The sequence below is a fragment of the Littorina saxatilis genome, linkage group LG13, assembly GCF_037325665.1.
Source record: "Littorina saxatilis isolate snail1 linkage group LG13, US_GU_Lsax_2.0, whole genome shotgun sequence".
Taxonomy (NCBI): Eukaryota; Metazoa; Mollusca; class Gastropoda; order Littorinimorpha; family Littorinidae; genus Littorina; species Littorina saxatilis.
In genome coordinates, this window is record NC_090257.1 from 36,302,075 (window position 1) to 36,324,574 (window position 22,500).

Here is a 22,500-nt window from a genome sequence, read left to right on the forward strand (position 1 = left end):
GCTACAAGATAAATGCTTGTTGTCGTTTTGGTTGAGGGCTTGATTGATTCGTGTGCACACACACAAGACCAAGTACGCACAAAAAAGATCCTGTAATCCGGCCATGTCAGAGTTCGGTGGGTTACAGAAACACGAAAATATCCAGCATGCCCACAAAAAAAGCGGCAGAATAATCGACAAGACGATCGTGGCCGCTAAAACGGATGAAGATTTGAAGGATATGGTAAGGGTTAGAGTTTGATATACAAGCTCCCCCGAAATCGGCGTATGCTGCCTGAATGGCGGGGTAAAAACGGTCATACACGTAAAAATCCACTCGTGCTAAAATCATGAGTGAACGTGGGAGTCTAAGCCCATGAACGAAGAAGAAGAAGAAGAAGAAGACATACAAGCTCGATACTCATGGGACGGAAAAGGTGGGGTTGAAACACAATTTTGGTGCACACAATAGACGGGCGCAGTGGCGTGGTGGTAAGACATCGGCCTCTTAATCGGGAGGTCGTGAGTTCCAATCCCGCGCGGTCGCTGCCGCCTGGTGGGTTAAGAGTGGAGATTTTTCCGATCTCCCAGGTCAACTTATGTGCAGACCTGCTAGTGACTTAACCCCCTTCGTGTGTACACGCAAGCACAAGACCAAGTGCGCACGGAAAAGATCCTGTAATCCATGTCAGAGTTCGGTGGGTTATAGAAACACAAAAATACCCAGCATGCCTCCCCCGAAATCGGCGTATGCTGCCTGAATGGCGGGGTAAAAACGGCCATACACGTAACAATCCACTCGTGCTAAAAAACATGAGTGAACGTGGGAGTCTAAGCCCATGAACGAAGAAGAAGGAGAAGAAGGTGCACACAATGGTTTACACTGACGGGAAGGAGCTTGTATTTTAAGTTAGGCTATCAATATTTGTATACACAGGAAACGACCACTGACGTTACAAGTAGAAACGCTCTTCTAAAATAGAAAACTAGCAAGTAAATAATAATGATACAAATTATACGAGAATTTAGAACGCGCACATATCTCGCCACAAGGCGACTCAAGGCGCACTCATACACGTTTTTTTCGCATAAACAAAATGTTGATGTTGATGCCTTGCTCTGTGATCTGTGCACAATGATTGCTTGTTTTCTTGTATGCAGTTTTAGTAGTCTTGCTCTATCCACGACAAACGGGGAGTGACGTTATCGAGCGTTCCAGCAATAAACTCTGAAAGCCTTTCACTGTTGACCCACACAGACAAGCGATAATATCACAACGTTGTTAGTCATTTTGCATGCTGTGTGTATCGTAATCATTGGAGAGGGTTTGTAAAAATATTCACGGAGACCATAACATGTATTCATATAATGATTTTGAACGTCCTTTTCGTTGCATGCATCTATAATAGATTTTAGATGCATCTGACCAAGTATGTAAGGGATCTGGCTGCTGTGCCATGATATGCAATCGGCATCTGTGAACTTCAGAATTATGATGTCGTGTTCTTTTTGTTGTAATATTTTTCTCGATCAGTGTGTCTATCAACCAATCCATCAATCCACCAACCAATGAATAAATGAATGAAAAAATGAATGTATTAATTAATGAATCTATTAATTAATGAATGAATGAATCAATCAACCAAGCAAGCTAGCAAGCAATCAAGCAAGCAATCAAACTGTCAACATCTCAGATTTGCAATATCATTGTTCAACATGTGTTCTATTGCTTTCTATGGCAGCCTTCGATGCAGATAAATCAATCAGTAATTCAATCAATCAAGCAACCAGTTCAGCAACCAACGAATCAATCAGATCACCAATAAACCACAAAACGATCAAATCAGTTAACTTACCAATCATTCAATCAATGAATCAATCAGTCAATCAACTACCATCTCAACCTTCCAAACACCAAATTATTACAGTTCATCACTGCATTCTGTTTCAGCCTTAGATGCGGGCAAGGAGCTGGGAGTGGAACCACTGCTGACGGCAGCGGAGATCGAGCAGGAGAAGTCGGAACACCTGGGCATTATGGCGCAGACTGTCCGCTACGTCGGCCTCCACCCAGGGCCCTCCCGCGGCTACGGAAGTACCAACAGCGTGGGCTTCGTCACAGACAACCACTTCTCGCACTACAACGGATACCACAACTCACATGATACTATTACCAGACTGCCTGAAAAGGTAAGGGGTAGTTTTATCTGATCTCTGTCTTTTGTTTTGGTCATAGTACGACTGCAATGATAACAGACTGCCTGAAATGGCGAGGGAGGGTTTTTATCTGAATCTCTGTCTCTTTTTTGTCACATATACCGCCGCTACTTTCACTCCAACAGCTATCACTCCTACGAAGACAGACTGCTTGAAATGGTTAAGGATGGTTCTATCTGTATCTCTGTCCCTTTTGTCACATACAGCCGCTACTTTTACTACAACGGATACCACAACCCCCATGATAATATTACCAGACTGCCTAAAAAGGTGAGGGGTGGTTTTATCTGTGTCTCTGTCTCTTTCGTCTGTAATTATAAAGCCGCTACTCCCACTACCACGGATGCCGCAATTCCCGTGACAATAGATGGCCTAAAAAGGTAGTAGGAGAGTTTTAGCTGTGTATCTTTCCCTTGTGTCATTTGTCATATATATACAGGGTGGGCCATAAAAAGTGTCCACATTTAATTTGTTAATATTTTTCCTGTAAAGTGATATTTTCTTTTCTGTTTCAGATAGAATTTGAGACAAGCATCTTAGAATTCTTTTAAAGCCTGAATGGATCGCATTCCAGTACAGGAAAGGACCAAAATCGTTGAACTTTACTTTGCTACCAATTCTGTGGTTCTCGCCCAGCGCGCTTTTCGGAGAGAGTTCCCTGGCACACACTGTCCATGTGCGAGAACTGTGAAGCGCCTCGTGGATAAATTCAGGAACACTGGTAGTCTCGCAGATAACAATAAAGGACATAGTGGTCGACCAGTGTTCCTGAATTTATCCACGAGGCGCTTCACAGTTCTCGCACATGGACAGTGTGTGCCAGGGAACTCTCTCCGAAAAGCGCGCTGGGCGAGAACCACAGAATTGGTAGCAAAGTAAAGTTCAACGATTTTGGTCCTTTCCTGTACTGGAATGCGATCCATTCAGGCTTTAAAAGAATTCTAAGATGCTTGTCTCAAATTCTATCTGAAACAGAAAAGAAAATATCACTTTACAGGAAAAATATTAACAAATTAAATGTGGACACTTTTTATGGCCCACCCTGTACAGCCGCTACTTCCACTACAACGGGTACCACACATATGAAAACAGACTACCTGCCTGCCTGCCTGCCTGCCTGCTTGCCTGTCTGTGTGTCTGTGTGTCTGTCTGTGTGTCTGTCTGTGTGTCTGTCTGTGTGTCTGTCTGTCTGTCTGTTGGAAAACCACAACTGTCGCTGCTTATGTCAGTAGATGCTACTTTCTGAAACACAGATTCATTCCTGTCTGTCTCTTTCTCTGTCCGAAGATACCACTTTTTGGACCTGTCTGTCCATATTCTTCTGGTAACAATCTGCGTGAGCATTTCTGGCAACATATTTACCAACAGACTATGGAGAAGTGGAAACGTGGTCATGTATATGGACAGATTTTTTCCCACCTTGAGTTTGAACAGTGTTACTTGTTGACGATCCGATTTCTGTTCAAAATTTTGACTTGGGCCCATCATGGCACTTATTACCACCAATCTAATCACAGAAAACTCGTTTTCTCAGTAAGTCCCGAATTGTGATTCTAAAACTAAAGTTACGAAGCCAGTTATTAAATTTCTACCAAAATTCGAAAAAACCATTTTCTCACATCGTGATTCTTAAAGTACATTCGTCAAGCCATTAATTCAGATTCTAAGCTGAAAACAAGTCAGACGCCTTGGGTGTCCGTAACTGACAAGTCTGTTGTGACGACGTTTCACAATGACCGCCGCCCTTTTTAATGACCAGTCAACACTCCCAGGGACTGTCCCGTTTATTGTTCAGTGCTTAGCACGGACAACGCTTCGTTAGAGTATGTCGTTTGACAACTGAAGGTGTGTTTAGTGGCTTTCTGCTGACTCCGTGCCTCTGTCATTTTCTTTCTCATTGTTAGAGATGTGATTGGCTTTGTGATTTTTCTGTAAAACCGTGCTTTCCTGCTCTGTGTGAATTAGCGGTGATTTTCGTTTGAAATTGTGTATGGGCATTGTTAATCCACTTTGAATCTAGAGAGTGTATTTGTTTTCCTAAAGTGATACTTGGGACGCTTGATTCAGATCGTGGTTCATTTTTGGAAAAAGAATAATATGTTTTGCTTACACTGGCAGCTTTTCCCGTTAGAAACATACAGCATGACTAGGTGACTTCAGTTGAAGTCTTTCTCTCGTTTTATAGCTATTGTTTTAAAAGTAATTAGCTGTATCTTTGTGACCAGTGTCCTTGTAACAAAGTCATTCTTATTGCAACGGTGCGTCTCCCAGTATCGCGAGTGTAAATGTGTCCGATTTGGACTTTTTGATATGAGATTATTGGATTTGCTTCAACAAAAACAAAGGACCAAATCACTAATAGTTTTATTTTTTTAATTTTTTTAATTTTTTTTTTACATAATTATTATTTGAAATTTTCTTTTGTTTTTCATGCTTTGTTTATCACTAATAGTTAATAGGCTCAGAGGTTTTGTTCTGTTCCTCTGTAGGCAGATGGCGGTTTTTGCAGATTCAACAAACATTTTCGTAAGGTATATATCCATCACGTTACTATGAAAGATAATCTTAAAAACCTAAGGCTTTGGAAATCATTCTTAGTCTATCCCCGGGCGCGAAATAATTAAGTGTACAAAATTGTTGGCATTGAGAATCTGGGAACTGAGACCTTGAACAAGAACAATGACGGTGATTGTGAAAAAATCGTTGGACGATAGTCAGAAGAAGGAATACATCTATGACAAGAAATATCACCACGAGAAAGCCTACAGCAATCGTCATGTCACTTTTTATGAGGTAACGGTCCTGTTATTGTTTTGTTTGCTTAATTGTTGGTTAGTATGTTGGACGGGCGCTGTGGCGGGGTGGTAAGACGTCGGCCACTTAATCGGAAGGTCGGGGGTTCGAATCCCGGCCGTGGCCGCCTGGTGGGTTAAGTGTGGAGATTTTTCCGATCTCCCAGGTCAACTTATGTGCAGACCTGCTAGCGGCTTATCCCCCTTCGTATGTACACGCAAGCACAAGACCAAGTGCGCACGGAAAAGATCCTGTAATCCATGTCAGAGTTCGGTGGGTTATAGAAACACAAAAATACCCAGCATGCTTCCTCCGAAAGCGGCGTATGGCTGCCTAAATGGCGGGGTAAAAACGGTCATACACGTAAAATGTGCACGAGTGTACGTGGGAGTTTCAGATCACGAACGCAGAAGAAGAAGAAGAAGAAGGTTAGTATGTTGGTGGGTTGGGAGGCTGTTCTTTTAATCTTGTGTTTTTATTTACTGTTATTTACTTGTCGTTTAATTGAATACAGGACTGGGTGGCCGAGTGGTAACGCACTTGCGCTCGGAATCGAGAGGTTGCGTGTTCGACCCTGGGTCGGGGCGCTATTTTCTCCCCCCTTTCCTAACCTAGATGGTGGGTTCAAGTGCTAGTCTTTCGGATGAGACGAAAAACCGAGGTCCCTTCGTGTACACTATATTGGGGTGTGCACGTTAAAGATCCCACGATTGACAAAAGGGTCTTTCCTGGCAAAATTGTATAGGCATAGATAAAAATGTCCATCAAATACCCGTGTGACTTGGAATAAAGGCCGCGAAAGGTGAACATTCGCCTAACAGGCTTGAGGTTTGCTGGTCGATGTGAATGCGTGATATATTGTGTAAAAAATTCCATCTCACACGGCATAAAGCGCTTTGAACTTCGGATAAGGCGCTATATAAATAAAGAGAATAAAAAAAAAATAAAAAAATAAGATGAGTGTGCGTTGGATGCATGACTGCATTTGTACAACTGCAACTAGCTTATTCGTAAAACTACAGTTAAAACCTTTATTTGGTCAGGTACAAACTTACTTCTTGTTGTTGACCTTGTGTGTATGTGTTAACTAGGATGTCTTGGTAAACAAGGCAAATACCAGCTTGCGACGATCACTCTTTTTACATTCATTCAATTCTTTGCTGAATGATTTAACGAGGGCGGAGGGTTAAGTTTGTCTCTCTAGGTACGTGTGTGTGTCTGTGTGTCTGTCGGGGCATTCATGAAAACAAAGGACCTGTGGGAAGAGGCGTTGTCGTGATGAAACGATATACCCCTTTGTCAAACGTTCTTGCCGTGTAGCCTTGATCTGCTCTCCTATTTGCCTCGAAAGTGCACACACACAAAAAGAAGAAAAAGGGTTAGTGACGTACTGTATGGTAGCATATGCTTTCCCCAGTGACAAAGAAACATAATTTCCACCAGGGTAAACCGTACCCACAGAGCAATATGATATCAATACCAATACCAAATGCCAAAAGAAAAATATGCACCGATCACTGCCAGAACCTTTGGAAGAAAATCCATCACCAATATCAAACATGCGTCTCAAAAACAGACACCACCATCTTCTTTGCAGAGGGGATGACCCTAAGCTTCTTAGTTTGGGTAAAACCTTGATGCACCCACTGCATCATTCTGATAATCATCGCTCCACGGCTATCGCCAGTTTCTCTCTGACAGCATGCTAAATTATTGCGCGAATCTATCAAAACAAGAATACAGAGTTATCTCCCATATGTTTTTCGCGAGCACTGATCTAAATTTGAGATCAGTGTTCGCGAGACGAAAATGATTGCAGATTGGCCGACTTCGACAGTGATCTCCGTTCTGTTCTTCACAGTTATGATATAAAAGACATCGTTCTAAGGTCAAAACAAGTCGAAATTTTGAGACTGCTGTCGGAAGGAGACCGTGATATATGGTTGCATCACTCTCAACTGGTTACAGAAAACAGGGGCGGATCAGTTCATTTTATGGGGAGGGTTTCCAAAAGTATATTGTGAAGATATGGGTGTGAAGGCGCGAAGCGCCTAGCTTGCTAGGGGGTTCGGGGGCATGCCCCCCCGGAACATTTTGAAAAAAAGGATGCAAAATGGTGCGATCTGGTGCATTCTGAGGATGATCATTACCAGTTTCAGGCAGCAGATTTTGTCACTGATTAATACCCCAAAAATTGAAACTCAACCCCAAAAAACACAAAAAAATATTTTTATTTTTGGGCTGGGGGGGGGGGGGGGGGGGTCTGGAAACCCCAGAAACCCCCCCTCGTCCGCCCCTGGAAAAATCGCCTGCACCGGCGCGCACCGAAGCCAAAGTTGATTATCACGTGACACTTTAGAGTTGTTTCCACAGTATATACATCTGCGAAAGATAGCTCGCTTGAAACTGTCTTACATATCAATTCCTTTGTAATTTAAAAATTACACAACACCATGAAAAATTATTATCGACGATCGCGAATCTGCTTATATCCATAACACATTACGAAAAGATCTAAATATGTAAAAAATCGATTTCCTCTCCAGAGAAGGAAAACCAAGGCATCCTGTCAGGGATGGAATGAGACCCGAAGGGAAGTAACTCATTTTTGACCTGAGTTCAGGATGCCACTGCATGACCTGGCCTGCTGCTTGGTTCCAGGCTTAAAGTGATGTATTACCAAAGTTTCTTCCATAGTAACAAATCGGGACATAAAGTCCTCTGGATTCTGCCAGCCTCAAACAGGCGTAGGATGTTAAGTCTGATGTGCCTCTGTTCAGTCTAATGTTACAAGTTCAGGGACTCGCCTTGCCGAAGGATGTTAAGTCTGATGTGCCTCTGTTCAGTCTAATGTTACAAGTTCAGGGACTCGCCTTGCCGAAGGATGTTAAGTCTGATGTGCCTCTGTTCAGTCTAATGTTACAAGTTCAGGGACTCGCCTTGCCGAAGCTTTCTTCACGGTCAACTTTCAATGGAGAGCTTCGTTGAGAGTGTTTTGCTCAGAATACTCCAGACTCTTTCCTGTGAGCGCCTCGGCAATGCAATAATTATAACATTGTGCTCAATCTTCCAGCAACATCAATACAAAGACAACACCAATACAAAGACAACATCAATACAAAGACAACATCAATACAAAGACAACATCAATACAAAGACAACATCAATACAAAGACAACATCAATACAAAGACAACATCAATACAAAGACAACATCAATACAAAGACAACATCAACAGTTTCTTAAGTTGTGATCGTTCGTGGTCTTCCACACAGTTTGTCATCTTTGGCGGTTCTCCTACCAAGTCTTGAGGTCATCTGACCAGCGTTTTACTGTGGTGTATGAAGGGGCATTCTTGTCAAGCGTTTTCGTCATGTCATCATTCGATCATCTCTCAATGATTGTGTTTCACTATTGTGTGCGAACACGTGACGTGGGGTGTGGCGTTTTAACATTATTTTGCTTGATATCATACAACTTTCTTATATATATCCTGTTTTTGATGTCTCATTTAACCCTTTGATAGTCAGGTTCGAAACTTGTCAAGTGTATCCTCGTACATCACAATACAATAAAATATTAGACAAGATTAGACAAGACAAAACAAGACTTGACATGACAAAACAAGACAAGACAAGACAAGACAAGACAAGACAAGACAAGGCAAGGCAAGGCAAGGCAACGCAAGGCAAGGCAACAACACAACTTTACTGTCGTTTAGGTCGGTTTATTTCAACACAGTAAATTTAATTAAGAATAAGAATAAGAATAAGAATACTTTATTATCTCATAGAGAAATTCAGGCGTGGTACATAACAATAATACAAACAGGACATTGTTTTTACATAAGACATATAGCACTATATAACAAGGCAGGTTATAAACACACAAATTGTTCTATTTTGTATATGTTCTTTTGTAAAGGGCCTAGAGCCAAATAGGTTAGGCACTTAAAATGTCCAGTTATTATTATTATTATTATAAAAACAACATAATGTAGGTGACCACAAACGTAGTATACATTATTTGGCTGTTAGTCACCGTATTTAACGTTGTGACGTGTGCAGGTGACGTTGATTGACGATGACGCGCACTCCTCTCACACCAATGCGTCATCCATGTCGGCCGGGAACTCGGCGTCCCACGCCACGCCCTCCTTCCAACTCGTGCGGAAATCTTCCATCAAGTCTCCTCCCGAGATTCAAATTCCCTCCGCCAGTAACCCCTTCAGAATCGACATCTTCTCTGTGGGCGTCATCATGGAGAGTAAGGTGAGACTGTGGACAAGTGTCATCTTCATCTGTCTTCTCCTGTTGTGTTGTAGACTTCTTGCGATAAAGGTTTAGAGTAATAACACTTGCAAAACTTAACCGAACTTCCCTTTAAGCCATCCTCTTTGCTGGTGTAGGATCTCTGCAAACTTGGGTGCAAAGTCCCTGTACATTAATTACGGAGCTCGTACTTTTCAAACTGAGAGTTTTAAGAGAGTTCTAATGAATCTGTTTTCGTCATGAATGAACAAACAAAAACACTCAAGAAAGATTAGTAAAAAGAACGTGTAATTATAATTCACACAGTAGTCACTAGAACGTGTAATTATAATACACACAGTACAGTCACTAGAACGTGTAATTATAATACACACAGTACAGTCACTAGAACGTGTAATTATAATTCACACAGTACAGTCACTAGAACGTGTAATTATAATACACACAGTACAGTCACTAGAACGTGTAATTATAATACACACAGTACAGTCACTAGAACGTCGATCTAGAGATCTTTGAATCTGACAAGCAGACAAAAAGAAGTGAGATGACGAACAGATGTACTTTTCATAATACGTGCCTTGACATTCTCGTATCGCAAAATATGCCTATTATACCTAGTTTTCTTGTGCCCTGTTACGTAACCAATCGTGATCAGAACCAATTCGGTCGTTGGTGTGAACTATTGCTCTGTTTAATAAGCCTTTGGTTTCAACGTATTCATTGGGAAACTGAACACGTTCACTCTTCACTGTTTGCAGATGACGGGCAGAGAGTTCGACCCCGACCAGTTCAAGGTGGAGGCAGAGTCACCCAGTGGTCGCGTCATCAGGATGGTGGGCGACGGGCACTACAGCGCTCAGTTCACGCCGGATGAGATAGGTTTGTGCCTGTTGAGATAAGGGCGACATAGGTTTGTGCCTGTGGGGATAAGGGCGACATAGGTTTGTGCCTGTAGAGATAAGGGCGACATAGGTTTGTGCCTGTGGAGATAAGGGCAACATAGATTTGTGCCTGTGGGGATAAGGGCGACATAGGATTGTGCCTGTGGGGATAAAGGCGACATAGGTTTGTGCCTGTGGGGGAAAGGGCGACATAGGTTTCTGCCTGTGGGGATAAGGGCGACATAGTTTGTGCCTGTGGGGATAAGGACGACATAGGTTTGTGCCTGTGGGGGATAAGGGCGACATAGGTTTGTGCCTGTGGGGATAAGGGCGACATAGATTTGTGCCTGTGGGGATAAGGGCGACATAGGTTTGTGCCTGTGGGGGATGAGGGCGACATAGGTTTGTGTCTTTGGGGGAAAGGGCGACATAAGTTTGTGCCTGTGGGGATAAGGGCGACATAGGTTTGTGCCTGTGGGGATAAGGGCGACATAGGTTTGTGCCTGTGGGGGAAAGGACGACATAGGTTTTTGCCTGTGGAGATAAGGGCGACATAGGTTTGTGCCTGTGGGGATAAGGGCGACATAGGTTTATGCCTGTGGGGATAAGGGCGACATAGGTTTGTGTCTGTAGAGATAAGGGCGACACAGGTTTGTGCCTGTGGGGATAAGGGCGACAGAGGTTTGTGCCTGTGGGGATAAGGGCGACATAGGTTTGTGCCTGTGGGGATAAGGGCGACATAGGTTTGTGCCTGTGGGGGAAAAGGCGACATAGGTTTGTGCCTGTGGAGATAAGGGCGACATAGGTTTGTGCCTGTGGGGATAAGGGCGACATAGGTTTCTGCCTGTGGGGATAAGGGCGACATAGGTTTGGGCCTGTGGGGGAAAGGGCGACATAGGTTTGTGCCTGTGGGGGAAAGGGCGACATAGGTTTGTGCCTGTGGGGATAAGGGCGACATAGCTTTGTGCCTGTGGGGGAAAGGGTATGTTGTTTTTGTTTGTGGAAAAAGGGCTTGGTTTCTGTGGGGACTAGACATTGATTATGATATGTGTCTGTAGGAAAAGGACATGGGTTTATGTCTTTGGGGAAAGGGCAGGAATGTGTGCTTGTTGTAAAAAAGCATGGGTCTGTGCTGATGGAGGAAAGACGTGATGGTTTCTGCAGGGACAAAGCCCGAACATTTGAAGAGGCAGACATGTACGGACAAGGAATGCTGGGTTTTTTTTATGTACGACACCGACGAAATTAAAGAAAGCCAGATTGCGGGGAAGAGAGCACGATATCTATCTTTACACTGACTCAGAAGTACTTAATCCGCAGACAGTAATAAAGATTCTGGACATCGAAGCCAGATTTCATCAATAGAGCAAAGACGTGTTCAGCACCGTTGTAGATAATGATTGATTCTGGCGACTGTAAAGCTTTAACAGGCACAAATGAATGGCTAGAATATTCATTGCGCTCTTCTGGCGTTTCCGATGGATCCGTGCTTTGTAGAAGTATATATATTATATATATCAGGTATTTTCTGTGTGGTCAGGTCGATGGCGGGTGTCCATGTTCTACAACAACAAATTCATGGACGGTTGTCCTATCGACGTCTGTGACCCATCACAGGTGCGCGTGCGCGACCTCAGAGGCGGCCTCATAGGAAAGCAGCAACAATTTCTCGGTGAGTTGTGGGGATAAATGTGCACGCATTCGTAAAACTTTAGAAAATGTTGAATGTTTTATTAAAGCGCGATGGACACAATCCTAAAACGATACGCTGCTATCTTTCCAAAATGTAGTCTATTCAAAATCAAGAATAGTTCATGAAAACAAAAGCATGTGATATTTTACAAGGCAGTCAAGATTTGTCTAATGTACGTCACTTATATAGTATTTACTGAAATACCCCCTCTTCCACCCCCACTCACTTCGTTAGAAGCCTTTCAGAACCTTTAAAAAAATTGTTTCAGACAGTGTGTAAATATAACTCCATTTGCAGACTTTCTATTTTTTTTAGATCAACTTTCTGCAATTTTCGAGTCTTAACTTGAGGAACCATTGAACATAATTCAAACGTGCGTTATGTTTCTAACTTTCAGTGGATTGCACGGGAGCCGGTAAAGGTGATCTAGGGGTGGACATCACGCACAAAGGAAAACGGGTATCTACCTTCGTCAAGGAAACGTCCACCCCTCGACTCTTTAAGATCACCTACACGCCCTACGACGCCGGCCCTTATGACGTCAACGTGCATTTCAACAGGGCCGAGGTCAGAGGTGAGCAAACAGTAGACATTGATTTGTTGGTAGACTAATAATGCCAATATTCAAAGATGTTTGGATATGCTTCACCACTGTGAGAACGATGTTCAGTGAAGCAAACTGAGAAGAGTTAAAGCAAGTAAGGCATCTGTGCTGGTTGTTGTTGTTGTTGTTGTTGTTGTTGTTGTTGTTGTTGTTGTTGTTGTTGTTGTTGTTTTAAAAACAAATTCATTTCAATGTATCCGATTGATTAAAGAATAGTTCACATTATGGGAATGTGCCGGCTTTTGCTCCTTACTCCCCACTCCAATGCTTCTTGCCTCTGCCCTCTTTTTGTGCTCCACAAACACACCAAAATCCTTCTCCGGGAAGAAATAATACCCACTACAACCACGTTTCCCCATAGAAAGAAAGAAAGAAAGAATGAAAGAAACAAACAGCAACCATACATACACACGAAAAGCAAAGGAAATAAGCAGGGAGGACAGAAGTACTGGTAGAAACTTAACCCGGTCCTGGTAGTTGCCAAGGCAAGGGGAACAATTCGTCATTTTTAAGTCAAACACAAACGGAAAAAGGCTCTCCCTCCAAATTATCTTGGTGTGCATATATATCTATGAACCAGTGAACCTGTTTCACAGCTTGATGACTAGTGTTTAACCATAAGCTAAAACAAAAACAAAAAACCCTGATATAACCATAAACACAAATCAGTATTAACCGTCCTGAATAACTTAAGCACTACATAAAACGTTGGTTAGATTGTTTTTAACAGTACAAAAAACATCCTTCCCTGGCCCCTGGTCGGTTTATTATACATGTACAGTGAAACATGGGTTAATACTTAGGTGGTACTATTTGACAACCGATAGCTTCGCCGCAAAAAAACCCACAACAACCCACACACACAAACAGAAGTGTGCAGTGTTTTAAGATCCATAGCGTACATTTTGTCTAACAATAAACAAGAGATGGCTTTTTTCTTTCCCCGTTTCAGATTCAGATTTTCACTCCACGGATCCTGAGGAGCGACAGAGGCGAGCTGTGTTCAACACGAGTGTGGTTAAAGAGGCTGGGGTGGTCAAAATCAACGCTTCCTGTACGTGCAGTGTAGATAGCTTTTTCCAACTATATATTTGCACTTTTTTCTAAAACACGCCTCATGCATGCACGCACATTTTCTTCTGTGCTCAGCTTAATTCTTTATATTTGTGGAAAAATAACTGCAGAGAAGAACAGATGAACTCCCACGGGCATTATTTGCATTTAAAATATGCAACTATGCCTTCTGCCATGGAATGGGATGGAGATCACACACATTATGCAATGATATTTGGAGACCTGTAAGTTAATTAAGGGATTGATGCTTGAAACGTGTGGTGTAAGCGTTGAGAAAACAAACACACAATTGTGGGGGGTAGGCTGGAGATCAGATGTTTTCTGAACAAATAATGGGAGACCTATCATATGCCTAATGCGTGAAGTTTGTGATACCCACAGATAATTTGGAAACCATTTAAATCAGCGATGCGTTAAGTTTGTTTGGTGTGTAGGTTGAATGGACACCCGTGAAATGAATAAAATGATGAATATTGCTTATACGAGCAAACTTAGAAGATTGAAAAGGAAAACAAATGTACATCTACCTGATATGTACAGGTGACTGGGAGGTGGACTACGTAACGGGGGGACCCTTTGTGGTGCATATCACGGACTCCTCCGACATCCAAGTGTACGGCATGAAGGATGGCACGGTCTGCAGCAGTCCAGAACTCATAGGTGACATTCTTACTTTACTTACTGTTCATGGTCACCTTTAGCATAGTTATGTGGTGGCATTGGAGTGGAATGTCATAAACAGCAGTGTATAAAAAGATGCAGGGCTCCCTACGAACGCCTCACATAGAGGGTCCCAGGACCCCCACTTTGAATTTTTAGAGGGTTGAATTTTTTTTTTTAGGGTGTACTAACACTTTGCGATGACGAGTAGTGTAATATGATAACTCTTTTTTATCGGAATGATTATTCAAGAAATGTCAACAACAATACGCACACAGACACACACGCACGTACACAAGCATGGCAGTATTGCTTGCACTCAGCTTTAGACTACAGTCTGAAATCGTTGCCAACGGTACGCATGGGTATATACATTAAGTGCGTCCCGGGACCCGTTCTTTTCATGTTAAGTGCGTCCCAGGACCCGTTCTTTTTATGTTAAGTGCGTCCCGGGACCCGTTCTTTTTATGTTAAGTGCGTCCCGGGACCCGTTCTTTTTATGTTAAGTGCGTCCCGGGACCCCCTCTAAATTTCTAGTACGTATTTTCGGCTTCTAGTGCGTATAGGACGCCGTCGTCACGAACTGAAACCTCTGCTGAACAATCCTTCTCATTACGGTCAATGCCGCGCATGCGCCAATCTTGGACTTAAAAAATGCGACCCTTTGCCCGAACGAACCATGGGTTAGGGTTAGGGTTAGGATTAGGGTAAGGATTAGGGTTAGGGTTAGGTTGTTCACGACCTGATCAATCTCCCCATGTTAGTGCATGCGCATTGACCGCAATGAGAAGGATTGTTCAGGGAGAGTTTTTAGTTCGTGACTCCGGGACTCACAGTTTGGGGAGTCCTGAGATGACATGACATGTTGCTGAAATCTTTCAGTTGCCGATTTTTTTAATTTTATAGAGTATTCCATCCATGCTATGAAAAAAGTAATTTTCTGGAATGTGTATTTGTATTGTCTGCGTAATGTTTTTGAAACTAGAGAGAGTCCAAGTTCAGAAGTCGGAGAGGTTTTGGTACTACTTTTCAGTTTTTATGAACTTGTTTATGTAGAAACTGCTGTTATTTTCGAGTATAGGAAAGTTTCGAAAAGTACTCTTTAACCTTTTCTCTGTGACGATTTTACAGCGGATTGTACAAAGGTGGGCGACGGTGAAATAACAGCTGATGTGACTCACCACGGGCACAGGTACCCGTGTAAGGTGCGCAAAGACCAGCCGGGGGTCTACCGGGTCAACTTCAAGCCCAAAGGACCGGGTGTCTACAAGATCTGGATCAACTACGATGGCATGCCTGTTAAAGGTCCGTGAGAGTAACTATAGCGGGTATTTTTGTGAGAAGAGTTGTGGGAACAGTGAATTGTGTTTTGGGTCATATATATAATCATAGTTTCTAACTTACGTATGTAGTTTGTAATGTGTTGATGTGTTACAAGGCGCTTGAAACTACAATAGGAATTGGCCGAATGAATACCCTTCTGTATCTTTTCAAAACAATGATAATCGTAAATACTGAGTAGCACGGTCGCATGTGGTAAATTTCAGCAATTCTTGAGAATGTTGTCGAGCTTTGACGAATGAAAAAGTATAGACGTTGAAAAGAACGTGGAGTTTTTGTGTGTGTGTGTGTACATTTTTCGGTTGGCTGGCAGCGAAAAATTGTTAGCTCGACTGAGGATCCTGTGTGTTTGCTTCAGTGTGTGTTGCCTTGGCGTGCTTATATTAGTGGAAATTGTTCATCAGAAGCCCGTATGAACAGAGATAAACATTATATGGTTGTTTGCTTGGCAGCGATAGATAATTACTTGAAAGTAAAAACTCTGTATATGCTGCAGTGATGATGTGTTGGTTGGCCTTTTGTGAACCCTTTCATTGTTATTTATGTCTATTGTGCATATTGTTTGTCCACTTCAAGGATCAATAGATTGCATTCATAGTGTATGTCTCGCTTTGTCTATGATTCATTCATAGTGTATGTCTCGCTTTGTCTATGATTCATTCATAGTGTATGTCTCGCTTTGTCTATGATTCATTCATAGTGTATGTCTCGCTTTGTCTATGATTCATTCATAGTGTATGTCTCGCTTTGTCTATGATTCAACACATTCATAGTGTATGTCTCGCTTTGTCTATGATTCAACACATTCATAGTGTATGTCTCGCTTTGTCTATGATTCAACACACCATAAGCTTACATTTCTTGTTTTTAGGTTCGCCATTTGTACAAGAAATCGCGGAACTTGGCAACCCCGTTGCCTATGGTGATGGTTTGTACAGGGGCATGCCGGGAATACCCCAGACCTTCACTGTTGACCCCAGGGGTCACCCTGGACCAATCACTGCCGATGTCGTCGGTAAGCGGTTATCACAATAAATCTTACTGACATTCGGGACAATTTAGCAATTTACAAAACAAACAGGATTGACAAAGAAAAGGACCAATACGGCAACATATATACAGAGAAAAGGGGACAATATTATCCCCATGGTACCTGTTCAAAAGTATGTTGTATTTGCCATGGATTCTCTGCAAATCCATCTCTATAGACCGTCTTGTCTGCATATTCTGCTTTATAATTGTTGCTGTTGATGGGCAAAGACAGACGTGGTAAATATCTCAGGTCGCATGCTGACTATGTATAACTGTTCGTCCTGTCTCCAATCAAATGTTAAATAAACGTACCTTTCTTACTTTGTTTATCCGTGTGTATAATGATCGCTCTCTGTTGATTGCATGACAGGTCTTTATAGCACGCCTTGTCTGCACACTTTCTTTATTTATTTATTTGGTGTTTAACGTCATTTTCAACCGTTCAAGGTTATATCGCGACGGGGAAAGGGGGGGGGATGGGATAGAGCCACTTGTTAATTGTTTCTTGTTCACAAAAGCACTAATAAAAAAATTGCTCCAGGGGCTTGCAACGTAGTACAATATATTACCTTACTGGGAGAATGCAAGTTTCCAGTACAAAGGACTTAACATTTCTTACATACTGCTTGACTAAAATCTTTACAAACATTGACTATATTCTATACAAGAAACACTTAACAAGGGTAAAAGGAGAAACAGAATCCGTTAGTCGCCTCTTACGACATGCTGGGGAGCATCGGGTAAATTCTTCCCCCTAACCCGCGGGGGGTATCTGCACACTCAGCTTTATTGTTGCCGTTGATGTGCAAAGGTAGACGTGGTTAGTATATCCGTTCGTGAAATGTAAATAATTCTTTTGTTTTTCTACAATTAAACGTTCAATAAACTTACTTTTCTTACTTCCTTTCTTCATTGTGTATAATTGCCTAATGTTCGTTTCATGACAGGTCCCACACAAAACGTTCCCTGTCAGCTAGTCCCGCAGAGCGACGGCACTGTGGAAGGTACTTACGTGCCCAGAGAAACAGGCCCACACTCCATTGATGTCAGGATGGAGGGAAAACCAATTGAAGGTCTGCAGACATTAGATTTGAAAGTAAATGTACAATTTTTAATCCAAGATAAATCGACACAATCATTTTTACTCCGTCTATGCCTGTAAATCATCTCGGGTTGTTTGGGATGAGAGCCGGATCGGACATGTAAACTGAAAGTTGCTGTAAAACGTGCATTTGTCCTTTCGATGAACAGGGAGTCCTTTCAAGCCGTTCATCGTGGACCCATCTCGGGTACGGGTGCCGGGTGGATGGACCCCGCTGGTCAACGAGAAGGGGATAATCCCGCTGCACGTCAACAAGGAGAAACTCCTACCCTTTGACGCCTCGGATGCTGGCTTAGGTATGTCTGCTTGTGTTTTGATTATGTGTGAGCATTGCTGCTATTGTTGGTGTTGTTTTGTATTATATGCGGGGGGGGGGGGGGGGGGGGGGGGGGCTTGCGTGAAAAGTCTGTGTATTTATATGGCACTGTGTGTGTGTGGGATGGGGGTGGGGGGATGAGACAGAGACAGTTACATAGAGGCAGAAAATAGATAGATATATAATTGCATTCCCTCATCATGCAATTCGGTTGCTCCAAGATCTCTTTTTGTTTGTTTCTATGTATGGTATTTACGTGGGATGATTGTCTCGCCTTGTACGTGTATGTGCGTGTGTGCTGTTCTGCACATTAGCTGTGCGCAAAGTTCATCGAAGGATTGACAAACCCATCAAACAACGTATGCGTACATGTGTAGATACCATGCTATGAGTAATGTAGGTTAAATAGTGTCTGAAATGATCATGTTTCAATGTCCAGGGGAGCTAAGCGCAGAGGTACGCGGGCCAAACGGAAGGATACCTGTCGCCATTGACGCAAGGAACGACGGGAGACAAACGGTCATTTTCACACCTCGTGAAGAAGGTAGCCGCATACTTGTAGAGCCTAAGTATTTTATTATTTTTGTTGAATGTTTTTTGTTTTTTTTAATACATTTTTTTACTTTTTTTTTTACTTCGTCTTCAGCTTGTTTAGCGTTTGAGAGACAGACTGGCATACGCAATCTGGCATTCCATCTCCATTCGGGCATACACACATCTCAGATTTTTCCAAGCGTTTTCCGGTTCAGTCTACTGAAAATGGCTGCCCGACCCTATTATAGAACAAGGAAGGCGAAGACAGGGATATGTTAGAATCGATATCGCCCTCATATAGCATACATGATATGAGAGTAGTGGAGATCTGTAACAGCCACACCCCGCTCGATAGAATACACTGTAACCCCCCAAAATGCAACCCTCATAAATGCTTATAACTTCTAAATCCCCGAATTCGGACCTTTTACAAAAATTAAAAGTGCACACTAGTCAGTTCATTCATATTTTACTCATACATTTGGGACTTTTAGACTGGTCATGCATAAGCGGAAGTCAGGGCCGGACCAAATGAGTTGTAAGGGGGGGGTTCCTCCTTTTTTGGGGGGGCAAATCAGCGAAGTGGCGAAGCCACAAGCGCGCGCGCCTGCAAAGCAGGCGCGCGAACTAGGGGGGCCCGGGGGCATGCTCCCCCGGAAAATGTTTGAAAAACGGTTAAAATCTGTGCAATCTGGTGCATTCTGGGCCTTGTTTTGAGGGTTAAGGCCTGTCAGTGTGAGTTGGTGGGGGGGTACCTTTTTCTCATCGGATTTCACATTGAATAAAATTTGTTAGAGACACACACAAAATTTATTAAAAAACAAAACAAAAAAAACAAACCTCAAAGCAAGGTACATGCTTTTTTCCAGGGGTGGGGTTCCGGAACCCCTGGAACCCCCCCCTGGGTCCGGCCCTGGAAGTTAATGTAACCCAATATGGAGTAATTCGGCCAACAGATGTAGAAGTTAGTAACATTTTTGTGAACAATTCGAGTCACCATATAATAACCTCCCGAGGCTTTTACTTGGGATAAGACTATTTGTGACCCTCCACCACGAAATGAGTCGCATGCATGTCACCTCGCGCGGTTCTGCGCTAGGCTTAATATAAGTCCGGAGAGTATCTGGCAACAGTGTGAGGGTCACCTTAGTCACAGGCTTATAACTCAAACAAGTTTTCGCTCTTTTCTAAAACGGGTTTCACCACTGGATAGAGCATACAAAACTCTTTAGGAAAATGTAAAAATATGAAAATCATGCAAAGGTGACATGCGACTCATTCCGTGGTGGAGGGTCACATTTCCACTTTGACACATACCCAAAATCATCAGTTTGTGTGCTGTCTGTGCAGAAAGGGATTGTTTTAAATGAATGTATTCCCCAAAAGTCATTGATGACTCTTTTCCTCCAAGAAATAATATACTTTTAATGTTCTACCTTCAGGCAAACACCACATAAATGTAAAATGGGGTGGATTCCCCTTGGTAAACTCGCCATACGAAGGTTTCGCCACCTGGGATCCGGAGCCAGCTGTCTATGCTGAGAGAGAAATCGTCACTTTGAGACCCATACCTCTAATGTGAGTTGAAATATATTTGCAATAAAATAGAATATTCCTTGTACTGAAGCGGACAGTTAGAAGGACTAGGACACACGGTGAGTTAGACGTTTGCCATATTACAATTTATTTCTGTTTTGTTGTTGTAAGAGTTATATTTTCAATACGATTTTTTTCTATGAAGACGATTTTAAGTTTTGGGACATTGCATTCGATTTTCTTTTTTGGAGGAACCATCCATGCGGATAACACCTCTAATCGCGCATACAATACAATACAATACAATACAATACAATACAATAAACTTTATTAATCTCTAAAAGAGAAATTGCATTGCTGAGCTTTTGTGTCCGTAATAAAACATACATAAAACATGAAAAATAAACATTTGTTCTACGTCGTTATTCTGTACACGCTTCTCATGTGTATCAAAAATATCTTATTGAGAGAGGTCATGCATCTTTGCCTTAACGGGTTAAGAGCCATGGTAAATACTCTGCGTTAAACACCGTTCCATTTGTTATTTTCACTCCACACAATTTGTAGGTACATCCGTTATTGTGTTGTGTTTGCGTTATACACCGTTCCATTTGTTATTTTCACTCCACGCCATTTGTGGGTACATCCGTTATTGTGTTGTGTTTGCGTTATACACCGTTCCATTTGTTATTTTCACTCCACACAATTTGTAGGTACATCCGTTATTGTGTTGTGTTTGCGTTATACACCGTTCCATTTGTTGTGTTGAATGCAGAAAGCCAGTGGGTACATCCGTTATTGTGTTGTGTTGAATGCAGAAAGCCAGTGGGTACATCCGTTATTGTGTTGTGTTGAATGCAGAAAGCCAGTGGGTACATCCGTTATTGTGTTGTGTTGAATGCAGAAAGCCAGTGGGTACATCCGTTATTGTGTTGTGTTGAATGCAGAAAGCCAGTGGGTACATCCGTTATTGTGTTGTGTTGAATGCAGAAAGCCAGTGGGTACATCCGTTATTGTGTTGTGTTGAATGCAGAAAGCCAGTAGGTACATCCGTTATTGTGTTGTGTTGAATGCAGAAAGCCAGTGGGTACATCCGTTATTGTGTTGTGTTGAATGCAGAAAGCCAGTGGGTACATCCGTTATTGTGTTGTGTTGAATGCAGAAAGCCAGTGGGTACATCCGTTATTGTGTTGTGTTGAATGCAGAAAGCCAGTGGGTACATCCGTTATTGTGTTGTGTTGAATGCAGAAAGCCAGTGGGTACATCCGTTATTGTGTTGTGTTGAATGCAGAAAGCCAGTGGGTACATCCGTCATTGTGTTGTGTTGAATGCAGAAAGCCAGTGGGTACATCCGTCATTGTGTTGTGTTGAATGCAGAAAGCCAGTGGGTACATCTGTTATTGTGTTGTGTTGAATGCAGAAAGCCAGTGGGTACATCCGTTATTGTGTTGTGTTGAATGCAGAAAGCCAGTGGGTACATCCGTCATTGTGTTGTGTTGAATGCAGAAAGCCAGTGGGTACATCCGTCATTGTGTTGTGTTGAATGCAGAAAGCCAGTGGGTACATCCGTTATTGTGTTGTGTTGAATGCAGAAAGCCAGTGGGTACATCCGTTATTGTGTTGTGTTGAATGCAGAAAGCCAGTGGGTACATCCGTTATTGTGTTGTGTTGAATGCAGAAAGCCAGTGGGTACATCCGTTATTGTGTTGTGTTGAATGCAGAAAGCCAGTGGGTACATCCGTTATTGTGTTGTGTTGAATGCAGAAAGCCAGTGGGTACATCCGTTATTGTGTTGTGTTGAATGCAGAAAGCCAGTGGGTACATCCGTTATTGTGTTGTGTTGAATGCAGAAAGCCAGTGGGTACATCCGTTATTGTGTTGTGTTGAATGCAGAAAGCCAGTGGGTACATCCGTTATTGTGTTGTGTTGAATGCAGAAAGCCAGTGGGTACATCCGTTATTGTGTTGTGTTGAATGCAGAAAGCCAGTGGGTACATCCGTTATTGTGTTGTGTTGAATGCAGAAAGCCAGTGGGTACATCCGTTATTGTGTTGTGTTTAATGCAGAAAGCCAGTGGGTACATCCGTTATTGTGTTGTGTTGAATGCAGAAAGCCAGTGGGTACATCCGTTATTGTGTTGTGTTGAATGCAGAAAGCCAGTGGGTACATCCGTTATTGTGTTGTGTTGAATGCAGAAAGCCAGTGGGTACATCCGTTATTGTGTTGTGTTGAATGCAGAAAGCCAGTGGGTACATCCGTTATTGTGTTGTGTTGAATGCAGGAAGCCAGTGGGTACATCCGTTATTGTGTTGTGTTGAATGCAGGAAGCCAGTGGGTACATCCGTTATTGTGTTGTGTTGAATGCAGGAAGCCAGTGGGTACATCCGTTATTGTGTTGTGTTGAATGCAGGAAGCCAGTGGGTACATCCGTTATTGTGTTGTGTTGAATGCAGGAAGCCAGTGGG

General features: G+C 42.6%; 1 protein-coding gene across 7 annotated transcripts in view; it reads left to right on the plus strand.

Moving 5' to 3' along the window:
• Positions 1 to 22,500, plus strand: part of LOC138945627 (filamin-A-like) — an 89,404-nt gene that overhangs the window by 36,453 nt on the left and 30,451 nt on the right. For all 7 annotated transcript variants that reach the window (XM_070317097.1, XM_070317094.1, XM_070317093.1 and 4 more), the window contains 13 exons: positions 1,931 to 2,169; positions 9,057 to 9,260; positions 10,022 to 10,142; positions 11,685 to 11,816; positions 12,235 to 12,411; positions 13,394 to 13,495; positions 14,056 to 14,175; positions 15,307 to 15,480; positions 16,388 to 16,531; positions 17,496 to 17,621; positions 17,800 to 17,946; positions 18,406 to 18,510; positions 19,943 to 20,078. In XM_070317097.1, the coding sequence (XP_070173198.1) occupies positions 1,931 to 2,169; positions 9,057 to 9,260; positions 10,022 to 10,142; positions 11,685 to 11,816; positions 12,235 to 12,411; positions 13,394 to 13,495; positions 14,056 to 14,175; positions 15,307 to 15,480; positions 16,388 to 16,531; positions 17,496 to 17,621; positions 17,800 to 17,946; positions 18,406 to 18,510; positions 19,943 to 20,078 (1,927 nt within the window). The remainder of the gene's footprint in view (positions 1 to 1,930; positions 2,170 to 9,056; positions 9,261 to 10,021; positions 10,143 to 11,684; positions 11,817 to 12,234; positions 12,412 to 13,393; positions 13,496 to 14,055; positions 14,176 to 15,306; positions 15,481 to 16,387; positions 16,532 to 17,495; positions 17,622 to 17,799; positions 17,947 to 18,405; positions 18,511 to 19,942; positions 20,079 to 22,500) is intronic.